Source organism: Falco rusticolus, chromosome 2 (genome assembly GCF_015220075.1).
Source record: "Falco rusticolus isolate bFalRus1 chromosome 2, bFalRus1.pri, whole genome shotgun sequence".
Lineage (NCBI taxonomy): Eukaryota > Metazoa > Chordata > Aves > Falconiformes > Falconidae > Falco > Falco rusticolus.
This window is the reverse complement of record NC_051188.1, coordinates 29,530,269-29,556,416: the sequence shown is the minus strand read 5'-3', so window position 1 is coordinate 29,556,416 and position 26,148 is coordinate 29,530,269. Positions and strand designations below refer to the sequence as shown.

The 26,148-nt window shown below is 41.1% G+C and overlaps 2 protein-coding genes across 2 annotated transcripts in view; one reads left to right on the top strand and one right to left on the bottom strand.

Moving 5' to 3' along the window:
• Positions 1-1,508: 1,508 nt before the first annotated feature.
• On the bottom strand, positions 1,509-6,904 carry C2H13orf42 (chromosome 2 C13orf42 homolog). Its single transcript, XM_037377981.1, has 3 exons — positions 6,491-6,904; positions 2,591-2,738; positions 1,509-1,756 (listed from the first exon to the last, which is right to left on the bottom strand). The coding sequence occupies exons 1-3, from the start codon at positions 6,902-6,904 to the stop codon at positions 1,515-1,517; spliced, it is 804 nt and encodes a 267-aa protein (XP_037233878.1). The 3' UTR covers positions 1,509-1,514.
• An 18,114-nt stretch (positions 6,905-25,018) lies between these two features.
• The window catches only part of FAM124A (family with sequence similarity 124 member A), a 55,971-nt gene continuing 54,841 nt past the window's right edge, over positions 25,019-26,148 (top strand). Inside the window, exon 1 of the mRNA XM_037377954.1 lies at positions 25,019-25,195. Within this exon, the coding sequence (XP_037233851.1) occupies positions 25,149-25,195 (47 nt within the window). The 5' untranslated portion in view covers positions 25,019-25,148. The remainder of the gene's footprint in view (positions 25,196-26,148) is intronic.

The following is a 26,148-nucleotide window of genomic DNA, read 5'->3' as shown; positions in this document are numbered from 1 at the left end:
GGTTCTTCCACCTCATAGCAGAAATGCTGTTTGAATAACTCAGTCCCAAAGACTAGGAACACAAATCAGCAAGAGTTGCCACTTGCCAGATGTTCTGTGTGGTGGGCACAAGATTTATGAAGGTTATGATATATTGATGGTCATTGCCTTAGGAAATTCATCCAAGCCTGTGGACACAAAAAGTACTGAACATAGAAACAGGAAATCACCAGTGAATCATCAGCTGGACATACCACTGCTGCCATGATCCATCTGTCATAGTGAACCACTGATTGAACACCAGCTGAAAAAAATTGAGTAAGTGAAGGCTTGATCCCAAACACATTAGCAAATTCTTAAGACAAAGCATTAGCCGAGGGCTGTGGCTCAGACTGATGTCTGTGATATAAATGGTATTGCTCTATCTGAAGGGCCACAGGCCAGTATTTCTATAGGGTGCTGTCTCCTTGTTACTTTCTATACATTTTTACATTGCTCTACATCAGTAAAACAGGCAGAGTATGGATCTTAACAATTCCAGGTATCACATGGAAGACATATCACCTTTAAGATGAAAGAGTCTAAAGAACAATTCTAGACTGCATTCTTCCTAATACATAGTCTTTAATGATGAAGTAGCAGAATTCAAAACATTTGGTATAACCTAAAGCTGATACAGTGGATTTGTCTGTGAATTGCCTTCTGCCCTTGAGAAAAAAAACTTTTCTCCAATTTATTCAGTAAGTGTTCTTCTGCAAGACATTAAGCTTTTCTAGTGTATGCTGTGATATCTAGATTCGGCAACTGGGTGTTAAAATAGATGAAAACTAGCAGGTGGTGTAACCATATGAAAAAAGTTGTATATATACATCTTTGCATGCAGTGAATCCTTTGATGTTATATCCAAGGACAGAACCATTTCCAAAAGCAAGCAGAGTACAAGATAGCTTGTTGCTTCAAAACACACTGGAGCAATTCCTCCAAACACAGATTTCTAATGCTGATTCCTTCACTGCGGCTTTTTCTGCTTGTACCACAGCCTGCTTGCACCTCGGTGCTGATATGTACTCTCAGATCACAGAGTCAATGATGGCACATACAGATTTTCACATGCAAAAAAAAGGAGAAAATTCTGCTTCCCTGCTCTGAAGCTGGAAACGCTGGTGCAAAAGCTCCAACATATTTGCTGAATTGCTTTGCAGTACTGGAATCAGAAGAAAAATTACTGCACCAGGCAATCTCTGAATCATTGTTTCAATACCAGCACTAGAAAAAAGGCTTGTCAAGCTGGAGTTGTCCCCAAGCTGAATGACAAAGCAGTATTGTTAGGCACAACAAACTCGATGAGTTAAACCCTCACATGAGTTCAATGTTGGAATAGCCATGGCTTAAAATATGTCCCACACAAAGAACCTTCAGTGACTACACACGTCACTTCTAAAGTGTAAGAGATGGGTCAGAGGTTAAAAAAAAAAAGCAGGTCTTACATGCCCTATTTAATATATTCTGTCTTCAGCTGAAGAGGTAATATTATTTCAATATTCTTTCTTACGTGTTTTGGGCTTAAATTTTAAAGTGTTATATGCCCCTTCCACAGCTTTGGGCAAGTACATAGGATGTCTTTCCAACCTCTTCCTAGAGCCAGTGGTTCTCCGCTGGCTGTTTCTTTGCGATTGGTTTGTAGCCTTTGCTGTTTGGGCAGTATCCTGTGAGTATCTCCGGGGAGCACGAAGGATCCAGTTTGAATGTAAACTGTGTTCACTTGTGCTTGTAGCAACTGAAAGACAGAAGATAATCTGGCATTAACAGCTTGCCAGTGATATTTTTACATGCACAGCAAGAGAACAGGGTGCCTGCTGGGTCCTTCCTGGAGGTAATGTGGAGAAACCAACCTTCTTTCACTGCAGGATGTCACTTGGGCTGGGATTCATCTTATCTAGTATTTCAATGCCTGCAGTGTAAATACATATGTCACAGCTAGTCCTTTTATCCCTTTATACACATTTCTAGGGCACAGCTAATCTGACCTGTTTGAGATGTCCACCTTAGCCTAAGACAAAGGAAAGAAATGTCTGTTTCTCTCCACTGATTATATTTGATAGATGATGAGCTCAGATGGGTACATCTTCATTTAGTTGGACAATCCAATCCTTTCTGATGGAAACATACTATTAATTACCCTAATATCTAAGTGACTTCTTTTTTGCTGGTTAGAAAGAAAACATCCGGCCTTTTCTCAATGAGAAAAATGAAAATCAGACGAAGAAAAAAATATCTTTATATTTTTAATAGCTCTTCCCCAAAGACAGCTTGGAGTAGAGAAGTGAGGGTAGAATTCAGCCCTGAGCAGAAGGCAAGCACTATTCCAGCACTATACATGCTACATTTGTTTATGTAATGGCCACACACAAAATAGTTTCACCTTTCAACAAGGAACAAGCAATATATTACTGTAGTTTCACATCCTGCATGTAATGGTCCTAAATTTGGGAAGCAAAGCTTGGAGGAAAACTCTGTCCATTAAGTAAACAAGCATGGTCTTACAATACCAGTCCTCCCTCTACCCTCTGCACACCAAAAATAATCATATTTTGGCTAGTTTATACTGCACCATCAAAATCAACATCCACGTTTGGCAGATCCATGTCAGGAACTCTCCACCATCTCTCTGAATCCAGGTCTGCAATAACTGAGTCAAAGAAAGCTATTGCTTCTCTTACATCTGAACCGGACTGTGGGCCTTTTCTCTCCATGGATGCCTGTTGATCATGGGGGGGGGGGGAGGGAAAAAAAAAGTTAGCTAAGGGTTGGGAACAATGACTTCTTAATGAGCAAACCATATAAGAAAGCTGCAAAAATTATATTTGATTCCATACTTCAAGCTGTCAGAAAAGGGCACAGGTCCAGACTACTCCACAGTTTTTAGTCATCAAAGAAAGTGGGAAAGCAGTCTAACAAATGTCCACCTTGTTACATGCTCAACGTCAAACATCTTGCACTTAGGTGCTGCTAGCCAGGTGTTATGAAATCCTTCAGAATCCCTGTGTCAAGCCATTTAATTAGGTGGCTAAATGACAGCTGGGCTTTGTGGTCAAATTTATTCTACCTAGCGGTAGGCACCTAATGAGATGCACATTAGAAATGTAGCCATGCAGGGTGTCTTCTGTATTTAATGCAGGTCTCCAGCACTTCAGAAGATGAGTCAGGCCTTAGGCAGGCTGAATCCCCCTCTGCAGGCAGCTCTTTCTCTTAGCTGCAAAGGGATTGTGGGGTAACTTGGTTACTAATTTAAGGATCTTATTAAAATGCCTAGGTTAGGTGAAATGAATCCAGATCTAAATTGCTACAGTCTTTTTGAAATGGAAAAGGACCATGTGTGCTAAAATATGAGTCATTCGATACCGTGATAATTCCCACAGGAAAGCCATAGGGTTTAAAATTAGGAACCTGTCTTGATAAAAAAGCAAATGCTTGTCTATAAATGCTGAAGCAGTCATAAAGCCTCAGTTAGCAATTCTGGTAGGTCCATACGGAATGAATACTTCCTGCCAGGCTCTATCTAATGAAAGACCATATCATTTCCCTGCTACTCCAAGACAGGTATATTGCCAGGCAGCAATACCAAGTCAGAAACTTGCTACCATGGGTTTCAAACATGCAAACAAAGGATACATGCTGTATTGCATCTCTGAAGGACCAGCTTGTTCCCTATTCTGTGGGGGCAGGGAGATAGGCGAGTTTATTCCCCTCCTGACATGGTTGATTGACATCCTCAGAAGTGCTAAAAGATAGCTGCTACCACACATCTATGAAAATAGTGACTGCTATTATGATTAAGCCCTTACTGGTTAAAAGGCATTTTAAAGAATTACCTACATACTTCCAGCATCTGACCCACCTCTATTCTTTTCTCTCACTGCACCCAGGAGGCAAATTTTGAATCCACAGGCAGTCTGTAGTCCAGGTCCTAGGGATCTTTGGATTAAAACTCTCATGAGAACAGAGCTGTCTAGACAAAGCACCTTGCCATTAATCATGCAGCAGGGAGGAGAAAAGTGTATTTCCACTGACAGGTAATTTAACACAAACAGGTAGTTAGGGACAAAACCATTCCATCCTGATGGCAAGATAAACCTTGCAGCCTGCGAACATGAAGTTTGTTATAGCCAGAATACTCTAGTTCCTAATTCTAGAAATCTTCTTGACCTCTGCCTGATTTTTGCAAAGCCATAGCTATGCAGCTGTGACACTGCCATGTGTGGTGGCAGGAATGACTCATATGGGTGGCATATTCTGCTGATGTCTCGGTCTGTTCCTTAGGGGATGGCTCATGGAATTAGCATGCCAGCCAGTACCACAGCTGTTCATATCACAGCCCTCTCAAAACTAGCCAGCTGCAACAAGGCTTTTACCACCACATACCAGGTTAACTTCAATAAGTAGTTCCCACACCTCGCCCTGGCACAGCCACCAATCCCCCACAAGGTTTCAACAGGTCATCTACTGTCTGGGCTGTTTCTTCATCCTCTTCAGGCCAGCCCACCCTGCTTCTTGCCTCTCCCACATCCAGGACACTATCTCTCCCCCCTCTGCTTCTTCCAGGCCTCCCTTCACTGACTGCTCTTCTTCCATACCCCTTAGAGCTATTTAACTACTTAGCAGGAACCAGCGACAGCTGCACCTTATCCACATCAGCCAACCCACCGCCCCTGAAGCCAGCCCACAGCTGTATATTATCAATGTTAATTAACCCAGCTTCATTCCTCTACATGTTCATACATAAGAGCTGGCTGGCCACAGTCAGGTGACAGCACTTAGTCTCAGTCTGTAGAGGATTCACTTGTTTGCCAAACCCAAGTTAAGCTTTTGGCATTTTTCTTCAGTGACATTTTCAGTGGGAAATCTCAGAAATTCACAAAGCTGTATGAAGCCTAGTTATGCAGAATGTATCTCCCAGCCTCCTGGTCCATGGTTTTAGTACCCTTTTGCACTCATTTTTTCCTGCGTGGCTGATGGTTGGTCATGTACTGCTCCCCTAGATCACTGCTCAGCTCATCAGAGAACGGGCATGCTGTAGGTCTCCCCTGCCTCAAGCCAATCTTTGTGTAATGGTGCACAAAGTCAGTTCACAGACTGTATCTATTGTGCTGAGATTTTTCTCCTGGCACCTGGCACCACCAGGCCGCTCACCTATAGCTCAGTCATTCTCTTTGGATGTTTCCCTGGCCTTAAACAGTAATGGCTTTGTAAAATCTCTCTTATCCAGCCGACTGAGCTGAGTATTGTTTCATACTATTATTCCCAGCTTCTGAGAGTCACTGTTCAAAGCATTAAAAAGATGACGTAAAGCCTAATAAACCCAAATTTAAAAGCCTACTGACTGAATGAGTATTAGATCAAAACATAAAATTAAAACCCGTGCTATCTAGTTGTAAATACGTGAGCCTTGTTCTTTGGTTAAGCAATGCCTGCAACAATGCTCAGCTTCATCCATTCTGACATTCTGCTGTGACAGAACATATACATGTGGCAGTAACTCTTTGGTGAAGTAGTCGGTAAGCCAGCCATACATTCCTTCTTCACTTCTTCCCCATTATTATCCAGTTTAAAGACTGCACTGGGTAACCTGTGAGTCTGCTGTCAAAGTCATGTTTGTGGTCATGTTACCTAAACAGATCACCCCACCTGCTGCAATCTTTCCCTTTGTCCTCACTGAATCAAGTCCAGAGTCAAATTAACCACTGAACTGTCTAGTGACACACAATCCATAAACTGCAACAAGAAGGAAGCTTTGCAATGCTTTTCTCTCTAGGATACATGGAAACAGTCTGCACTAAAGATGGTATTCCATCTTTATTTTTTTTTGTGGTATCATTATAGCAAAGGGTGAAGAATTAATGCTGTCTCAAAATGACCTGCCAACTTATTAACGCACAGAGAAAGGAACCCTTAATGATCCCTCATGCCTTACAGCGTATCAGTAGAGCTTGCACTGACGCTAAATGTAGCCCTGACAAGCTACCTGACCAGTAAGAAAAAAGTCCTATTTGTTTCAATGAATTTGCAATTATTTTGAATAAGTAATTTTATGCCAACAAAAGGACTGCCTTTTGTAAGTAAGTAAACCTAGATATTACTGTGCTTGTCAGTCATTAGCAGCTATAAATAACCACAGTGGGGAACTCTGAGGCAGTTAAGTAGCCTGTATTGAGAGAACAGCTCACTTTTTCAGAACATGTTTTCAGATAACTTCCCATACTATCATACCTCCTTCCTTCTATTTTCTCTATCCCCACACAAACATAGGCATATACATTTCTTCCCATGACTAGTCATTCATACTTAATTTCATACTACTCAGAAAGAATTTTAAGTTATTTAGCAACATTTCAAATGATGTAACAGCAAGATAACTGGCTAAGACCAATAAAGCAGAAAATCAACATAGGTCATACAGCTAATTGCTTCATGGCTTAGGACCAAGCACATGGCAAAGGTTCTTATGAATTACCTTAGAAGACTCTTTGGAAGGAAGTGGAAGAAATGTCTTCTTTCCAGTTGTGGATAATTTTGTGGATGTTGGGGAATCTGCAGCCATATGCATGGATTTCAAGTTTTTGATATTGTCAAGATATTTTTTCCTCAAGGCTAACAGATCCTGTAAGTACTTCAAGCAGTCTTGAGTCTTAGAGTACATCCAGTCTCTGTCTTCCTCTTTTGGTTGGGAGCAAGAGTCAATGCTGGTTGTACTTCTGCATTTTTTCAGTGGTTCACTAATTTTTTCCTGCTCACCTCCAAGGACGTACATAGAAGTGCTGCGAATCAATCTCACTGCAGAACCTGTGCCATCACAGTAAGGGATGTCATCTGTCACATTTCTTCGGTGGGAGTTGGGCTGAAATATAGAATGGATCTTTTTGAACATAATGTGTCACTTTCCTATATACTTTTTCTCTTTCAGCTCCTTAATTTAACCTTAGATCTGGTAATCAGCAGCTGTCTTGCCCTCAGCAGACAGACAATTTTGCCACTTACTGTAATGAGGAGGAAAAAACAAAACAAAACAAAACACCCTTTTGCTGCCCAAATTGCTTTCAGCCTAACACATTGCGAACAGCGTAATGGTAAGGCAGAAGTGTGTTTTCTGTTCCATTTGTGTCAGTGAAACAGCTTTGTCCTTTCCTCGGCTTAAAATACAGTACAGGAGGTCAAATATCATGCTTTGACCTGTTATTTGACTGCTGCTTCCCATAAAAAACATCAGCGTCGAGGCAGAAGTTCCCCCTTCCGCGTCTGCTCCGCGCTCCCGCGTCCCCGTCACCGCCCGGCGCCGGCGGCAGGGGGACGCCCGGCGCTGACCGTGGTGCTGAACAGCCGCCGCGCTCCGCCGAGCATCCCTCCGCCCCCGCGGGCGCTGCCCGGCGGCCCGGCCACCTCCGCGGGATGCTGTGTTGGAAGAGCTTGTTGAAATCAGCCTCGACAGGGACAAAAGTCTGGGTCGGGGAGGAGGGTTGCTGTCGGGTGGAGTTCAGCTGCTGAAAGAAGTCGCTCTGGGTTTCACCCGACGGTAACCAGGAGATGGCTGCAGCTACCTGATACCACAGCACTACCAGGAACAAAGTGGATTCGGGTGTCAGGCTCTATTACACTCAATACAAAGATGCCCTGTGTAAGGGATGCTGTAAAATAAAACACTGTCCCAAAGTACTCATCTGGCAAAATATTGCAGACAGAAACCAATGAATTTGTATCATTCCACATTAGTTCCTCTCCTAGATTAATGCAAGAACATTTAATATAGTGGTTTTGATGATTGGGTTTTGGCTGAAAGCTACTGACAACATTGACTATTATTGGCATATTCGAGCCAGTATTGGCGTGTTCAAGCTAGTATTTGTGTCTGGATGACAACATGACGGATGCTTTAGAGATAAATGGATAGTGAATTTGGTTAGTTCTCATGACTAAGACAATCAAAGACAATCAACTGCTTTTTAAAAACAAGCAGGAATGTCCAGATTTACCATGTTCAAAAGAGTTTTCATAATTCAGCCTGTTCAAGCATTGAGTGCTTCAGAAAAGAATTATTTTGAAAACCAATGGATATGACCCTGCAGACTCTTCTGAACAAATTTCTGCTAATGTCACTGGAAGTGCCAGCTGAAGGCTTAAGCATCCTAAGAGCTGTAGGATCTCAACAAGAAAGATAGGTTCTAATACAAATTTTTATCCATTCCCTCAGGAATTTACCGGATACTAAACATACACCACAACCATCTTAAAACATGCACTTTTTTCCTTTTACTTATAGCTAAAGTTGAAATGTCCTTATAACTAAAAATTGAGGCAAACTAACTTTTTGCCACTTTTTCAGCTTTCTAATACTAGCATAGACACAATTCCCACTGCAGCTGAGAGCAACCTAAAGACTGTTCTGCAATAAATTCAGCTGCTTAAGATCTAGTATTTTTATAGAGGTATTCCATTATTGATTATATCCAAAGTCCTACTTAATCCAACAGCTAGGTAGTAGATTAAGTTGACTGTTTGCTAACATAGACCCTTAGAACTGTGAAAAAAACCTATGAGATGTCTCCCCCAAATTACATGCCTGAAATGGAGAAACTTTCTGGTCATCAACACTAGCATAGAATGATAATAATTCCATCTACAGATTGATTTTATTTTCAGAGCAAAAGGCTACAAGGGGATTTTAATTTATTGTCCTGAGTAAGGTAAATATCTGTCATAGCCATTCTAGACAATGTGTTTATTAAGTTACAAACATGAGATTGTTCCAGAATAACCCTATTTCAAATTACTTACATTTGCTATGCACAATACTATGCTATGATATTACATAGCTGTGATATTGCTATGTTACAATACCAGTGATCCTCAGAGAGGCAGTCTAAGTGACCTCATAATCACAAAACCTGTGATTCAAGAAAATCAATGGGAGCTCAAGGAATTATTGACAGAGTTGAGTCAGTTAAGTCAATGGGAACTCCACTGAGCAACTGCTTATAGGATCAGACATTGCCTTTCAATAGTAGATTGATTTCTAAGCTCATCTGGACTTACAAAGAGCTACAGAGCTATTGGTTGAACCAAACAACAACAGAACAAAAATAAAAACAAAAAAAAAAAAAGCCAAAAAAACCAAACCCAAGATTCTGTTCATGAAACCACAGAAGAAGATATATCTGTGAAGAGTAAACCTGGTGATGCACTCTGATTTGGAAAAGCTTTCATACGGGCCAAAGATTTTCCTATTCTGCTTCAACTAAGTACTTAAACCAGATGCTGACATCTCACTAATTAAAAAAAGCTTTCAGACTCTTAAGAGGGTTTTGAATTTCAAGCATGTTAATTCTCATTTTTTAAAAAAGCTTATTGGTCCACATACATTCTGTGCCAACATATATGTCGTTCCCATTGTTCATAGTGGAAGGATTAATAAATGCATGAGACAATACAGCAGCTGCATTATATACTAGTATTTTATTTGGAGTAATAAAGGGTCATTTACAATTACTTCAGACATGAATATTTTATTCTATGCGTTGGTTATGGGCAGTGGAAATACACAATCTTCCTTTTCTGTTGTAAAAATGAATATGAATTTCTTTTCTTCAGAGTACCTACTGTAATTTAAATAGCTTCATGGATTTAAAAAGTTAAAGGGCAAAATAATGACTATATTTAAAGGACACAAATGTCTCTAGTGTGTTTTGTGAGAAGAGGAATGTTCTATGTTTTTTTAAGATATTCTCCTGTAAGTCATTTGTGTTGAAACATATTTCCTGAGTAGTGCTTTATTTATATATAGTCAGACTCTCATCCCCGTGTACCTGTAAGTGTCCCTTCTTAAGTGAATAGCAGGGCAATTATAATACAGCCACCACAGATCACAGGTCTCTTCCCCAGTTTTATTGCTGGCGACTTGAATACGCTACCATTATCTGAGATGGCTGGTAATTAAAAATCAGGGTCTTATTTGAGAATTATTTCCTTCCACACAAAGACACTCATCAAATGGCAAATACAGATGAAGAAGAATATTTAGTCTGTTAATTCAATGTACCAAATTCACAGGCAGCTATTTAATCATAAATAAAGACCTCTCAAAGAAGGAGCTTGTGAGAAGCAGATCAAATAGACCATACTAATCAAATAGACCACACTAAATATTTAACGGCATCTAAGATTACTAACTTTGACAAGGCAAAGCTCATACCTTGTTTGTTCATTTGGCCACTTTAATCTGACTTTGCTTACTCAATATTTTTTAAGTGACTTTTTTTTTTTTTTTTTTATTGCTTTCATTGTTTCTGTTTTCTTTGTAGCTAGCAGAGTGGTCTAAGTTCCACAGAGCAGCACCTGATCACTCCCAAAATTGCTTTTGTTATCTAGCCCTGGTGTTCTGGCAGTTCCTGAGCCATCATGACTGGGTAGGAAAATCAAGTTAACAAATGCAATATATGCATTCTGTTTAACTAAATTAACCACACAGTTAAACAAAACCCCATAAAATCAAATTTATACATAAATAGAATTAAAAGAATACCACACATCTTTTAAGTACTTCACAATAACTTATTTGTCAAAATGCATTGTTATCTCCAGAATAACATGATCTCATACATACAAATCTATCTACTTGATAGTTACATTTCACCCAAGTGACTGATACAAGGGAACATCAAATCATCCTTGAAACAAAGCAAAGCTCTGGTGCCAAGAAAAGAAAACCTTTGACAAACTGGATGACAAGGTGTTCTTTCTCTATCATAAAGTTGTATCAAGTTGTTGTACCTTGTTCAGGATAATTATTATATTTTAAAAATTAAAGTGAAAACACTTTCTTAGCTTTTCGAGAAAAAATCTACATTTACCAGATGTGTGAATGGATAGTGAAGTTATTGAGCTTTGTATTATTTTAGATAATTCAGAAACTAAAGAAGAGTTTTAATCTCTGTTGAACTCTGCTATGTGTGTATAGATACATAAATGGTTAGATTTTTGGAGCTAACTGAAACAGTCCAAAAACAGAGGAAAAGAGAGAAAAACAGAGAAAAAAGTCAGCACAACAGGTATCTGCACTTTGCTGCCTAGTCCCTTACTATTTACCACTTTGTATGTTCCCTTAAAGTTTCACAGACACACACAAAAGAAAAAAAGGAAAAAAACCCCAAACAAACAACAACAACCAAAACAAAAAAACCCACACACAAAACAAAAAAACCACAATCTCCTAGAGATTTAAGAGAAAATCAACAAATGCAGGAATGCTGAGACCACAGCTCAATATTAAAGAAAAATAACATCCCAAGGTTTGATACCTGCCTATGGTGGTTGTTATGACACTTACTGTTCCAAGGACCACACATACTTGAAAAGACTGCATGGTGGGGCATTCTCGTATCATAGATCATGTGTTGAATGTCAGTGCTTTTGGTGAGTGGCAAGAAAAATCCACTATTAGAGGTACAATACTACAGGATTCCTACCTTTCACTGACTGAAAGGGACGATAGAAGAATGGACTTTGTTATCAAGCAAAGAAGAATCCTCAGGAATGTTTGTTTCTTCTCTTTCAGTCCACGAAGGTAACAGCCTGGAGGAGTTCTGCCTCCCCAGAACTGCTGTCAGCAACTGCTTGCTATTGTCCCTCTTTCAGAAAATTCTCAAAGTATGGGAAAGGAGAGCAATTCTGATACTATGCATTGGAAATATCTACAACTTCTTCTCTGAAACATGAAACTGGAGGAATCAGTTTCCTGAGAATGGAGACAAAGTTTTTCATTGAAGCTGATATAGATGGAAATGCAGTGAAATCTAGATGTATTGCCCATGCCAGATTTAACGGTGATCTTTTTTTTTAAGGGTACATGCTTGAGCCTTGCTGTCACTTGGGCAACACTGACCTGCAAGACCAGCTGAGTCAGAAAATCAAGGCTTCTGTCAGAGGATGAATATAATTTTTTTGTAGATCTGGAGTATCATCTTTCCATCTAATCTAAATTTCAATGTAAGTATTTCCATTTGACTTAGACCCTGCATATTCTGCATAAATTTTCAAATGCAAACTTGCATTCATTGAATAGGTTTTGTTGCAGCGTAAGTACTGAGTGCAATCAACAAAAGCAGCGACTGCATTCCTTTCAGGCGTGAGAAAATAAAGAAATGCCATTCATGGACAGAGAAATGCTTAGGAAATGATTACACAAATGAGATACTAGTAATTTTATTTATTTATTTTTCATTTTGTTATCCTGACATCACGGTTGGGCAAAGTTTTGTGTGCATCCTGTGACAAAGCAATAAAATGCGGTCCAGTGAAACACCCCCTGCCTTACAGCTGTGTCTGTAGCTGTTGCCTGGCAGCATTTTCAGAGGGTGAGAGGTTACCACACTTATCCCCTGCTGTATCTAGCCTCCTCTTTCCCTTTGTTTCCTCCAATAACCCTGCTGTCATTAAAAACTCCATCTCTGTGACAAGCTTGACAGGGGAACTTTGTCTTGTCTTCTGTCATGGAAGGTCAAGGGACAAACAGTTGGCCTGCTTGTTTCATTGGAAGAATTCATGTCCTCTTAGTAGAAACACTGTTAGGACCTTTCAAAGCTTTGTTAGTCTTTGTTGAATTAGTTATTGTCTCGCCTCTTAAGTCTTTTGTTCCAAAGATGGCTGAAGAATTATTGTGATGTCTAGCTTGTTGCCTGTCACATCCATCACCCATTGATAAAGTCTTTGCCAGGAGAATGTGATAAATAGCTAAGATTCCTTCATGATGGCTCAATGAGGAATGGGTGTTGTAAGCAGCAGTTCTTCAAATTAGTTTAGAGAAGACAAACATTTAAATGACCTGTCTGTCTTGATCTTTAACTGGATCATCTGTTTCTTATTCCAATTAAATTCGAATACACTATTTATCATTCCCTCAAAGGAAGTCCATGAGAGGATTTACTAGAGGGGACAGTTTGGATCTTTTGGTAAGTCACAAAGTTGCCAGACCGTAACAGTCATCTCCAGGCAAGGCCCACTCACTACAGCTAAAGACATTTCCATAGGCACCCTTAGATCCCTACATACTATTTCTAGCTCCTTCCTACTCTGCTAACCTAATGAAACAGGGCAGACTAGCATAAGTGGAGAAGCAAAGAAGCAACAGTTTGGCTGGGATATCTGAGAAAGAGACTCAGTACAAGTGAGATATCATATGAGCACTAGGGAGGATGGAAAGAAAGAGAAGAAATATATCTTGAGCACTTCCCAATAGGTTTTTTGAGCATATTACCTACTTTTTCTGCTCAGATCACAATGACCCTGGGGAAAAATATATCTGTATACAGCTTAACACACAATGGTCCTGCCCTGCCTCTGACCCTGCTGCCATGACATAATTAATAAAAGGAATTATTCTCCTTCCTATATGTTTCTTGAACATATTTCTTAGTCCATCTCCTTCACCGCCTACAAAAGCAGTTTCCAATTGGAGCAGTTCTGGTCACACTGAGGAATACCAGGAGCCAGTCAGGACCTTCCAGCATACACCAGCTACACCTGCAGTGACACCCTATAAGGACTGAGTCCTGCAAAGCCATCACCGCTATGAATGCACACCACCAGCTGTCTGCTCCAGCTGCTGTTATCACTTCATGCACTGCTGGAATGGGAAAGTGTTTTACTGATAACGAGTAGCTCACTGAAGGGGAGCAACCAAAATATGCAGGATGATTATTAACCCGAGTTGGCAGGAGCAGTTTTTGTTGCCTCTCTCAGAGCGGTCAGTAAAGAATCAGGTGGATTCAGAATCCATGTTGTCCTTGCTCATTTGCCAGTTTTAACAGGAAATACCATTGCTGGTAAACATGAATTCTTCCCCCCCAGCTAGTTTGATCTTCTGCCTCTCTTCACTTCCTACCTACCCTTCCACTGCCCTTGTAACACAGCCCTGAAAGTCCATATCCAACACGACACATTTAAAGGGTGGGGAAAGAGAGGAAGCAGTGGCTGTCCAGCCTCACCCATCACTTTCAAGCTGAACTTCAAAATCATTTCCCCTACACCCACTGTGAACAGCCAAGTCATACACTCCTTAGAGATGTGGCTGTTTTCAGGGGTGAAGAGAGTTCATTTATATCCTTCCAGTAAATTTCAATCAATTAACGTCATCCTCCATAGTAGCTGACCTACTATGTGGGATCTATATATGAGGGAGAAAATACTGTGCTAAAGCAGTGGCTGCACAGAAATTGTAAAGAGACCTGTCAGCACCCTGTTGGGCATGGGGTAGCTGCTGATGGAATATCTGGATGCAAAAAGGCTTCATGAAGCCCTTTGGCAACTTGCCAAAGTGGACACTTGAGATGTCCCTGGAGTAGACACTACTTGCTGTGGGTTCACAAGTTTTGAGAAACTTTGAGATGGTTCACAAGTAATATTAAAGGAAGTAAGACAAAAGTAACTAAACCTTTGTCTCTTCATGTCCTTAAAGCAACCTGAAAAGTCTCAGGGAAGGTACCTGGGTAAGGTTTCAGGCAGGTCAGAAAAACCACTGAGACATAGATGCAAGTGGGCATGCATGCTGAACTTGGTTTGCAGCTTAACAAGATGTTTGCATCTCATTAAATTAAAAGGCTACTCATTAAATTCACAAAGTTTGCAAGCCAGCTTAGTCTGTGCTCAAAGCAACATGACGATTTACAGCTGCACCCTGAAATCAGGCAGAACATGCGCCTTTGACCAAGGTGGGTGAAATATGGAGATGCTAACTAGGTTTTTCTCTGAGATCTCCAGGTCAGGCAGAAGGGAAGTGAAGCTAGGTTAACTGAAATGGAAGGAAATATTTATGTGAACCCTGGTGAACTGAAACAGCTGAGTCTCACAGGCCTGTAATCTGAGCAACAGCGCAAACTGAAAGGGACCATCAGAATGGAAAGGGTTGAGGTAGTCAGCATTCTTTTTCTGATGTGGGGTTTTTTTTTTGGGGGGGGGGTGTCCTAAAACTTAATAAAAGTAAAGGCATTTCCAGGAAACTGTGGTAGTTACAGAAGTGCAGAGGCCAAAATAACAGATCAATTTGTGGCCAGAGCTAGCAGCAAGCAAAGGTCATTACATTTCTGAGTCAAAACACATTTAGCAAGGACTTGGTGGAGGATCTGTAACACATCCACTGGAGCTAAGCAGATACAACGGGAATATCCAGAAGAATTTGCTGCAGTGGAAATGAACTGCAATCTGTCATCCATAATTCTTCCTGCATAAAGAGAAATCCAATTGTCTGAAAACATGAGGCAGCAGAAACTGAGCTGATATTTCAATTTAATTCACTTCAGTTCACCTTATTGACTTCAACAGTATGCATAACACTATCTTTTATCACTCAAGTGTCACTGTTCTTCATTTTTTGCATAGTGAATATGGTTATGGTTATTGATGTGCTTATGAAATAGGCACTTTGATTCCTTCACAGTGTGTCTGGATTTGTGCCTATGGATATCAAGAATTGTTCTGTGGTGGCTGGGTTGGGGAGGAGTCGGGGGTAAAGAGGTAGGCTGATGTTGCAAAAGCAACCTCCACAAGGTCATGGAGCTCTTTCTTTACAGAATTCACTGCTGTCACAGAGCCTCTATAGTTTCCAGGAAGTAATCTATTTGTACCATCTTTTTGGCATGTCTTTGCAGAAGTGATCATGAGCCAGATTACAATTCTAAAGCATGTGAGAGAAAAAGATTATCCAGAACTCTTGACAGGATGATCATAACCTGGAAAAAAGTTGTTCTACTCACCCTCCATGACAGACAATTTTTTTTCCTGAAAAATGAAACCTGACAATATAGATTACCGTGCAGAGATCAGGCTTTGCTTTCTGCCATGGCTGAGGCCGTGGGTCAGCCACACAGCTCATGCAGTGCACCCGGCTGCTGCCAGCACATCTGCAGAGTGTCCTGCCTGGTTTAAGTAAAAAACACCACCCACCCCAGTGAACTGTGTTCCTTTTTTGCCTGAACTGCACCGATTGTCCCAAACCTCGGAGATGTTGTGCTTTGCCTGGCTTTTATTCTCCTTTCAGTTTCTTGCTCTTCTCGGTCTGCTGCGGTTTGGAACAAGAAGGATGCTCACCAGGGCCTCAGCCGCCCTCATTCCCACCGTCGGCTCCTTTTGCACCTTTTCGTTTTACCGCTAGATGGAAGCCTTGACCTCCAGAGTTACTCGGTCAGGCTCCCGACCGCTCCGTCGCGCATCCCAGCTCCTTGGCGAGCTGTTTATCTGCACCGAGTCAGACATTTAAGCAACAATTCGCTGGGCGCGGGCATTTCTGTACTTCACTGATTCATACCTGGAGGATATAAAACCGCATACACCTCCCAGGTGTGGTGGCATTCTCAGATAAAACTGTAGAGTTCTAGTAATCCAGAGATTACTAGGGCTATGTAAACGGTTAATAATGATATGGAGCTAGACTGGAACGGCCATGGAGGAGTAAAAAGGGAAAAGCACAGGATCACTGCCTCCCACCAGCAGATAGTTGGGGTCGCAAAGTCTGTTGAAGGCCGTTCCCTCCAGCAGCACCGAGCTGCCCAGCACAGTACTGAGGTCCCAGGGGATAATATAAATAGTGGCTGTATACGCTGGGTTTCCTACAACATTCCTGGTTGCAAGCATCACAGGAACGAAGAGTGAGTTTTGAATCGTTACTCTAAGAAATTACTTACCGAATACTTCCTACGAAAGAATATTTTTAATATCTTATTTCTGAGCAGCTCAGTGTGAATTTTTATATTTAGAATTCAAGATGTTTAGGATGTACAGCTTTCATGGGATCATTCTCTGGCCGAGGAAGTAGCTCTCAGTAATGGGATAAAAACTGCTGAATACTCATGGTTATGAACTCAGAATTTGCTTTTGAAGAAAACTCATGTTGGCTGTTGGCCAACATCAATCAGATCAATGGGAGATATTTCTGCTCCCGTGTGCCAAGTCAGATGCTGAGATCTCTACTGCTTTAGCAGACAGCAAATTAATTTCAACACCTAGATAAAACAAGCAGGAAACACAGTTTATAGATATTTATTTATACTCAGAAGGTTATTTCTGAAAAGAATTCATGATGCTTATGCGTCGTTAGTCCTTATTTTTATAAGCCTGAAAAAACTTCCAGGTACAAAGGGGCCAAGTTCCTTATTTCTTGCTCTTCAATTATTTTTTTAATAAAACCGCAAACATCTGATGTAATCTTGCTGTTTATTACTGTGATTGTTATCACATACGGTACCACAACTGTTATTTCTGGAGTGCTACTGAACTGCAGAACAATTTAGATTAGATGGTGTCCATGTCAACCAGTGGCATGTGAGGTTACCTCTGTGCATGCACATCAGATAGTGAAAGGTCAGACCTCTGGCTCTGAGGGCAACGGATATAGCATGGGTTACATCTAACTAAATAAATTCTCTCTTTCCCCCATAATATCTGGCTTTGTCTTTAATGCCAACTGGAAAGATTGTGCTGTTGCCCAAATTATGATGGGCACTGTTTAATGGGGTGCTAGTTGACACAAGTTAAAACTGCTGAAAAGTGTGTGGACAATCACAGGTGAGTTATGACTGCATGGTGCCATGGACCTTTTTCATCTACCAGTATAGGCATAGGTTTTAAAGTCTTTTTTATACCTGAGCTGGTATAGATTAACTCATTCAAAGGATTTACACACACACTCTAGTCACAGAATCATAGAATGGTTTGGGTTGCAAGGGACCTTAAAGATCATCTGGTTCCACCTCCCCTGCCATGGGCAGGGACTGTCAAGGATTTGGTATACACTAGCACAGAGCAGTACAGGTTAGAAAAAATAAAATTTCTATAGATTTGTTTTCATCATAACATACCTGGGAATTTCACATTGCCATTCGCAAATGTGTGCAGCACAGACAGGAAAACCAACACTCCCATGGACTTCACAGGCAACTCTTTGGTCTTGGGCTCTGCTTGGAGTTTAGGATTGTGCTGCCATTACTGTAGATGTCATTAATCCCTTCCGTTCATTTAAGCCAATCTGTTTCATAGTCCTGTTTGGGTTTATTGGGTGTCTTTTTTGTGGATTGGGGAAGGAAGGGAAAGATGTGTCATCTCCATGAAGCAATTGCATTTTAACAAGCAATACTGTTGCTTATCACAAAAAGGAGAATGCCTTACATGTATGAGCTAGTCCACACCATATACATGTTATCTCAGCAGGACAAACTACTTAAAGTCTAAATGAGGTATGTCTGAACTTCAAAAAGATACTGTAAAAAAAATAACTTTACCTGGAAAATTGTTTTGGGGGCTTTTTTGGTGTAATCGCAATTAACACTGCAAATTATTATAACTGAAAAGGATACAAAATCTTGGGCTTGGGCATGGTTTGTGTGCGTGTTCCCATTCCTTCTTTGTGGAGCATACAGCATGGATTAGGGCATGATCCTACACCAGCTGGAGTTTCTGGCTAAGTTTGCCTCAACTTCAGCATTATAAGACGATAGCCTGAACTAATAATATTCAACTTGTATACATCTTATATATGGTAACAAAGGAGAGAAGATATAGCTGAATGAAAAAAAAACAAACCCAGAACCCAAAGCACCAAGTGGCAGGAATCACAAGTGGCTGCACTATCTGAAAATACCTTGAATTGATTTCTGAAACCAAATGCGCTTCAGGTTGCCAGCGTCCCTATAAGAAGCACCTTTTACTGTGAAAGCCGTTTGAAGAAAAGAAGCAAAAGTCTTCAGCATTCCAGGTTTCAGTATCAGCACGGAATGAAGGACTATGTCACTGTATTTCATCCCTGCCTTCTGTGGTAGGGCTTGTGTTTATAGAATGGAAAACTGTAAATAATAAATATGGGATAAGCTTCTATAAATAGCTTATATTTGTATTTGTTATACTAATCATTTTCAGTCTTACGTGATTTGCAGATGCCTCAGATTTTGCAAGTGGAAAATGCTTATACACAGAGTGGACCCTGCTGTTTGGGAAGAGGTGAGAACACCAGTCTGATGACTAAAATTTTAATTCATAGTTGATTTTAGTTTTATTTTAATCTATAGTTATAGCACAGTCATGTGAACATTCAGTTATGGACAAACTGCTTAAATCTTTTCCTTTATTAATAAGCCAGCTGCTACCTAAATATGACCAAATTCAGTAGATTCACAATCTGTTCCTTAATCTAATTACTAATAAAGGTGACCACAGAAAACTTTTTTGGATTGCTCAATTTTATGAAGTTTAGTGGGGTTTTATCAGTCAGAGATATAAGTAAGTCAAAGGCTGCACTGGCTGCAATGTCTGATACAATCAGGTTAATGGCATGAAGCCACTAGAGTGTGGGGATGCAGGCAGACTGCTCTGTGCCCAGGAGTCAGAGCCATGGTCATATTTGCCCTTGCTGTCAAAGAGAGAAGTACGGCAGTGACAACAGTGGTTAGAATGATCTTTCTGGAAATAAAAACTGTCAGGTTCTCCTCGCATTCTCATGCCTGTAGGCAGCTGTCCTACAAAGGACTCCCACTTCCTAGAAATTTCAGTAGTTTTTCTGGGTATGGACAGAGAATTTTTCACAATAAAACCTGAACACCTTGGTCTAATGAAAGACACTAACTTCTGTGCTCCTTAGCTCTAATTCCTTCCTTCTGTAGGCAATAGCGTGAGAATGCAAGGAGAGATCAGAATGAGGTCTCTTTGCAAGTGAGAACTCATCTAAAATGACTTGCGCACCCCTGGAAAAGTCTCTGACTTGATAAACTTCTTGAAGCATCTTCCTAAGCATAGGAGTTTTCACCCTATTTCCTTCCTGCTTCTCACCTCTATTTTTGTGGAATTTTTTCTGTTTCTATCAGCCTGCTTCCAAGCTGTGTTTTAATTCAGCTATAACCAAGTCAATACTGGGATGAGTGGCACACTGTCCTCCTTGACCATCGTTCTGGCCAAATGACGGTTTACCTCACTCACCCTTCAAGTCTGTGATCAAGATGAAAGACATCAAGGTTGGTGTCGTATCTGTGCACTCCTCCCGCAACTGTTTCTCTTCTACAGACGTGTAGATACAGGCCATTTCCACCTTGAACAATACTCTCTGGCATGTGGACTTGCACGTGAATTGTATGGAAATTATTACCAAGCATTACTAAGAAAGAACCTAATTTATATGGACATGAAGCCTACTTTCATTAGGGCAGTCAGATTTCAGCTATTTATAGACTGGTTCTAGCTTTTTCTTTTCTCCACAGGGAAAAAAAAAATGCTTTCAGTCATAATCCTGCTCTGGTTTAATGTGGACAAGCAGGTGACTAGGAGGGAGTAGAAAACACAGAACAGGTCAGGTGGAACATTCTCATTAGTGAGAAGGATGATCGCTGTGCGACCACTTGTGCAAGGGTCAGACTCTGATTTCTCCCTGGCCCTGAGGGCCAGATTATCCAGTCTGTTAGGGCTGAATAAGCATGACAAAATCTCAGTCAGAGCCTTAAAGGAGCTAGAGATGCCTGGAGAGAACCCCTTCATGAACCAGAAGTGCTGTGGAGGTGGAAGGAAGGTATCTGGATGTAACGCCACTCAGGTCCCAAAGCGGTCTGTGTCCACATGGCACTGCACCCAGTTTCACAGCCCTTGCTTCAGATGCACTGCTATGTTAATTCAGTCAGTGTGATTTGGGATTTGAGCTGGTAAATCTGTATGGCTTGGGAGTGTCCCCACCGGCTGGGGAATCTCAGTACTGTGCTCCATTCCCAGGTACGGACATCATTTCTGACATCTTCCCTCCACAGAGATGGAAAGTCAGACAAGGACCTCTGCCAGTACCACAGGAGTGGAGGTCACATTAAGGACATTTACTTGTGGAGTGGGAAAAGAAGCACTTGACATTTTTTTAGCACGTAGGTCTAGACTTTCACTAAGTTACAAAAACTAGAGTGGATTTCTAATGCTCTACAAGCAGTCCCTTTCTTCTCTTGTCCGTGTGTAACTTCAAAGCAGTGGAAGAAGGCATCCACTATTTAAAGAGAGATATTCTTACAAAAGAGCTCTTGAGCTGCTGGAGATCTTTACTGTAACTTGAGTGCCTCCAGGAGTTCTGAGGCATACAACTTCTAGAGATTTTATTGTAAAATGGAATTCGGATAAACGCCAGTAGCACCTCATCACTCAACATCTGCCTTCTTTGTGGCTGCTTTCTGTCTGCCCTGGTCACCTTGTTGGAACTGATCGGTGACCCATCAAGATCAATAAAAGATCATGTCATAACAGTATACATACAACTCAGCATCCCAACAAACTTCTCACTTAAGTCATTGTCATCTAGGTCTTAATGATGTGAATTTTCTGGTTCAGGGCACGAAATCCACCTTGCAGACAGGTACACAGGCTATTGATTTCACTAACTCTAAGCAGGGAAATCAAGTGTTTAGGATACCACCTACTTGCAAAAAGTGTGCTGCCTAGTACTTGGGAGGGAACAAAGTCCTCTGGAGGTGACTCAGAGGACCTATTTCTCTTCCCTGACTTTGAAGGGAGTCCAGAAAGATAAGTTTCCCAGACTGGGTGTCTAAACTTCAGCAGCTGCACCATGTGCCCATGAATCTTCTCCAAGAACCTCTGCTACATGGGAGTGAGGGAGGTCTCCCAGAGCACAGCCACGGTCCTCAAGCACCATGGCCCCAGTCCTGGGCAGCAGACAAGCAGCTCATGGCCAAGGGCCTTGCTGTCACAGCCGTAGCAATATCCCATCCCCTGTCCCCTAGGCAGAGCACTCAAAATCAGGGAAGTTCCTTTCTGTGCAAGGGCTTTTTGCTAACCTGCAATGAAGAGGAGTGAGGGTTGGTGTCCTTATGCATTTCTTCACTGCATGGAAAAAGAAAAGACAGCCAAGTTGTAACTGAAGAGCAGCTCTAAAATCAGTTCAAAAAACAATGTGATGAATATCACCAAAAGGCTTCCTCTTATAACCAGATCTGTACAGAAAGTGAGAAAAGCAAATACTATTGTGTCACTGTTACAGACTGAATAAATATTCTGCTACTGAGGATACTGTTGAAAGTTGAGCTTGCACTTGGAAAATAAAGAGATCAGATTAGCAGCAGGTCTCATAGCCTTTTAGATTTATTAACATATGCAAAACAACAAAGACAACACTCTTACAGCACTGTGTAAACATTACCTAGCCATATACCTCAACAAACCCCTATACCTTCTCAATGCCTCAGCAAGACCAGGCTTTAACCAGACACCTGCTCTGTGGGAAGGATCACTTCCCTATGTGTCCAGCCTTTTGGTTCCCCTACAAGGTGGCTAGATACAGCTGTGGTCTTCTGTCACTCACCCTAGAAGAGAAACCTACAGCAGACAAATCACTATATAGTTATTGGACTGTAAACCACTGCTATTTTTTGTTGGCTGGTGAAATGATCCAGAGCCCACACTCAGTTCCCTAAGTCATCTAATACCATTTCCACAGCCATTGCAAAATTAGTCACTAGCTATACCATAAGCTTCTGCCATTATCACCCATTAAAATTCTTCCTTACTTACAAAATGTTTAAACATGTGTTATTATATCATGGCTGATATAATCATGGCTGACAATGTGGGTGGGGAGGTGAACAAGACTTTTTTTGGTCCATTTACTTCTTCCTGTGCCCAAAAGCTTTGCCAAAAATGCAAGAAAGGAAGCAATCACTCAAACAATCCAATAAACATTTTCTTCATGTGGGTGATCTCACGATACAGCAACCACAGTAACTATAATAGTTACTAAAAGAAACTTTTCTACCCCAGATAAATTATTTTATCCCACAAGAAATGTTTGTCTAGCAGAAACAGGCAGTACACTAAGACAGTTACATTAACTGCAGTTTATCGGTTAGTATTATAAAGCTCCTTCAAGAATGGGAAATTTGGAGGCATCTGTCTATATAGGAGGATCCTATCATATGCCTGGACAGTTTCCCTACCACCCACGTGCAGGCTGCTGCTTTAACAACGAAGAGAGACACTCTGTGGTGTGAATCACCCTGAGGGTGCCTGTCTTTCTCCACTGACTAAGGCAGGCAGATGACTTGGTCAGCTAAGCTCCTCACCTAGCAGTGCTCAGAAGAGTGCCTGATATTAAGCAAAATTCATTCTGTCCAACACTTGTTTTGTACGGTCACTGCTCTCCTGGAACACAAAATGGAGCTGCACACACACATCTTCACTCAATGAACTGCTCCCTGTTTGCACGCAATCTCCGTTCTTCTCTTTCAAATCTTCTTTCAGACAAAAAATTTCCTTTCAACTTTTCCCCAAGTGGAGACTTTTCCTCTATCCCGTGCTTGTACTCTGAGCTGGTGACTAATGCCTCTGGCTTTTTTTACCTACAAATTAACACTGCTAAGTTCTCCGGGCAAAAATCTGTTTCTCTCATATCTTCAGCACAGACTCGTGTGGTGAGAATAGAAGAAGATGGCATAGACCTTGGTTATAGCAGTAGAGATTTTCCTGTACTCCTGCACTGCCTTATACTAAATATTGTCCAAACTTCAGCTGACTGAGGACAATAGGCAGATGCTGGAACTCATAGTAAAAATACATTTTTGCTGTGGTTTCCTGAGAGCAACAGGAAAAAAGTGGATTTTTGAGGAAGATGAACAAACAAGGTAGGGATCCTGAAGATGAGCTAAAGGAGGTCAAGCTGTGGCAGTTAAAACAAAGGTACTTGTAAAAAGGTTATCCCCTTAGGGAAATGAGCCACAAAGAAAGGGCAGAAGATGGAAATTTATATGAAAATTGGAGCCAAACAGAGGGATGGTGTAACCTTGGGTGGGATAAGAGGATCCTCCGCTTTTCTGTTAAACACTACATCCCTATCTTACATGCTTGACAGATTCCTTATCCTCTGCAACCAAAATTTGAGCTGATGGCTCATATTGAGATCAATAAAAGAAATGTAGATTTTGAAGAGTGCTCCGCATCTGCATTGCCAATGGATACTAAGTGCTGAAAATCTTGTGAGTATTACGTGGGAACCTAAACACAAATGTAGATACCTAACTTTAAATGGATAGGCTTGAAAATGATTGTCTAAATGTAGGATGAGATTTTATTTGATAAATCCCAGGTGAATAAACTTGGCATCTTTATCATGACTTCATGAACAGAACTTCTGAAGAGCAGTTATGGGAGCAACTTCTGGGCAAGAAGTAACTTGTAAAACTTCTTTTCACATCGTTTGGGCAAAGGCAAGTGCTTAAAATCATGTATTTTTCTTCTTCCTTTGACAGCCGTGGAATAAAATTTTTACAATTTTTTAGACTTTTTTTCCTCTTAAGTTTTTCTTAAGGGTTTTTGTGGTGCTTATTCCTATAACATTATCATGGAAATAGCTGAAAAGGAACTATTTATGAGATCAGTCCTGCAAACACAGAATACTGTCCATAATGCATATTCCGAAAATACTATGTAGATCCATAACATAGCCTGTAGTAACAGGCTGAAGTAAATAGTCCCAGAAATGTCAACATGCACACACACATAAGGGCATAAAGGATGTATATATTCAAAATGAAATTTAACCTTTTTACACAGTAGTGCCATTTGCTGAACAGATAAAAATAATGAAAAGCGTTGCCTTAGATTTAAGATTAACAGTGCATTTTCAGACAATAAACATAACTGTTTCACTGGTTTCATGCATTTCGATTTTGCCCAGAATCCGTATCTAAACCGTTGCAGGAAAGTCACACACTATTTCTTTGAGCATAAACAGCATTCCTCACTCGCAGAGAAGAACATGCTGATCAGCTTCCTTGAATAGCTACTTAAAGGGGAGATGATGAATTTATTCCCTGTTCTCTGTGGAGTGGCATTTTTTTACGCACTGACATGCTGTGATGAGCACTTTATGATGCATTGCTGACTGGCTCTAATACCACTTGATCCTTTATAAATTAAGAGGCAAGAGGCTGCAGCCTATCGTATAACTCCATTACTGGGATTTGGATTAAGAGTGCCTCGCACATGTTACTGTCTTTCCTTTAGCTGCTACACGTTAGGTGCCTTGAGAATAGCTTTTGGAAACCTTTTTCTCAAGTCATCCTTTTACCGCCCATCTGGGCTCTGAAAGGATCTATTTGCCAGTGAGCTGCATGGGCCCAAGTCTGGGGGGAAATCCAGCAACCAGCAGAGAAAAAGAGTAAGTTTAGAAAGAATTTTTTTCTATTTCATTTCCATCTGCATTGCAAAACCTGATCTTCACTACTAGTGTAAATGCTTTTATTTGCATAATTATTTCGAGGTTCACCCTTTAAAGATTTTACCTGTTATACTATGGCAGTGACTGTTTTCCCAAGAGGTCTGTTACAGTGGGTATAACAGCAGGTACAGTAACAGTTAGGCCTTTTCCTTTCATCTTCGAGACTTGGTGGGGGTGGGTTTTTACAGTTTGTATACAGCTCGCTTGCTCCTGCATCCTTCTGGGGTGCAGGACTTCCTGCTGCAGTGCACCCCTGCCACCCAGAGTCATGCAGCCTCTGTATGCTCACCAGATTGGCCATGTGGAATTTTATGGAAGGAGTAAAATTAATGGGGAAGAAGGAAATGAGCATTTAGACCTTCTCCTCCTCCCCTCTGCCACAAGAGAGAAGCCAAACTGGTACCATTATTCCAGCTGTGGCCCAAGGGAAACAAGGCAGAGGGCCACTGGGACTAGGCAGGGCTGTGCGGGCTCAGGTCAAGTCCTGTAGCAGGATGGAGATAAAATACATTTCAGCCTTATTGTCATAAACAGGACCTTCTTCTTCCTTCAGGCAGAATATTTAAATTCAGCTGGGCTTCCCTGCACCTGTAAGCAGCTGGGCTCTGGTTCGTGCATCAAATACACTGGAGCTAAGAGGTGCAATGAGCAAATTTTCCCCCATCAAATCAAACCGACATATTCAGAAAGGCTACAACCACCCATCTGTGTACAGGATGATACCTATAAATCACTAGAAGCCACCTCCAGCCAGTAGCACTGCCAGCCACAGCGTGGAGGTCTTGGCAGATTGACCAAGAAGTTTTGCAACATCACAAAACTCTGAGTGAGGCATATCAGAGCTCAAGACAACAATCATTAGATGCTCTGTCACCTGCACAGTGCAGCTTTCC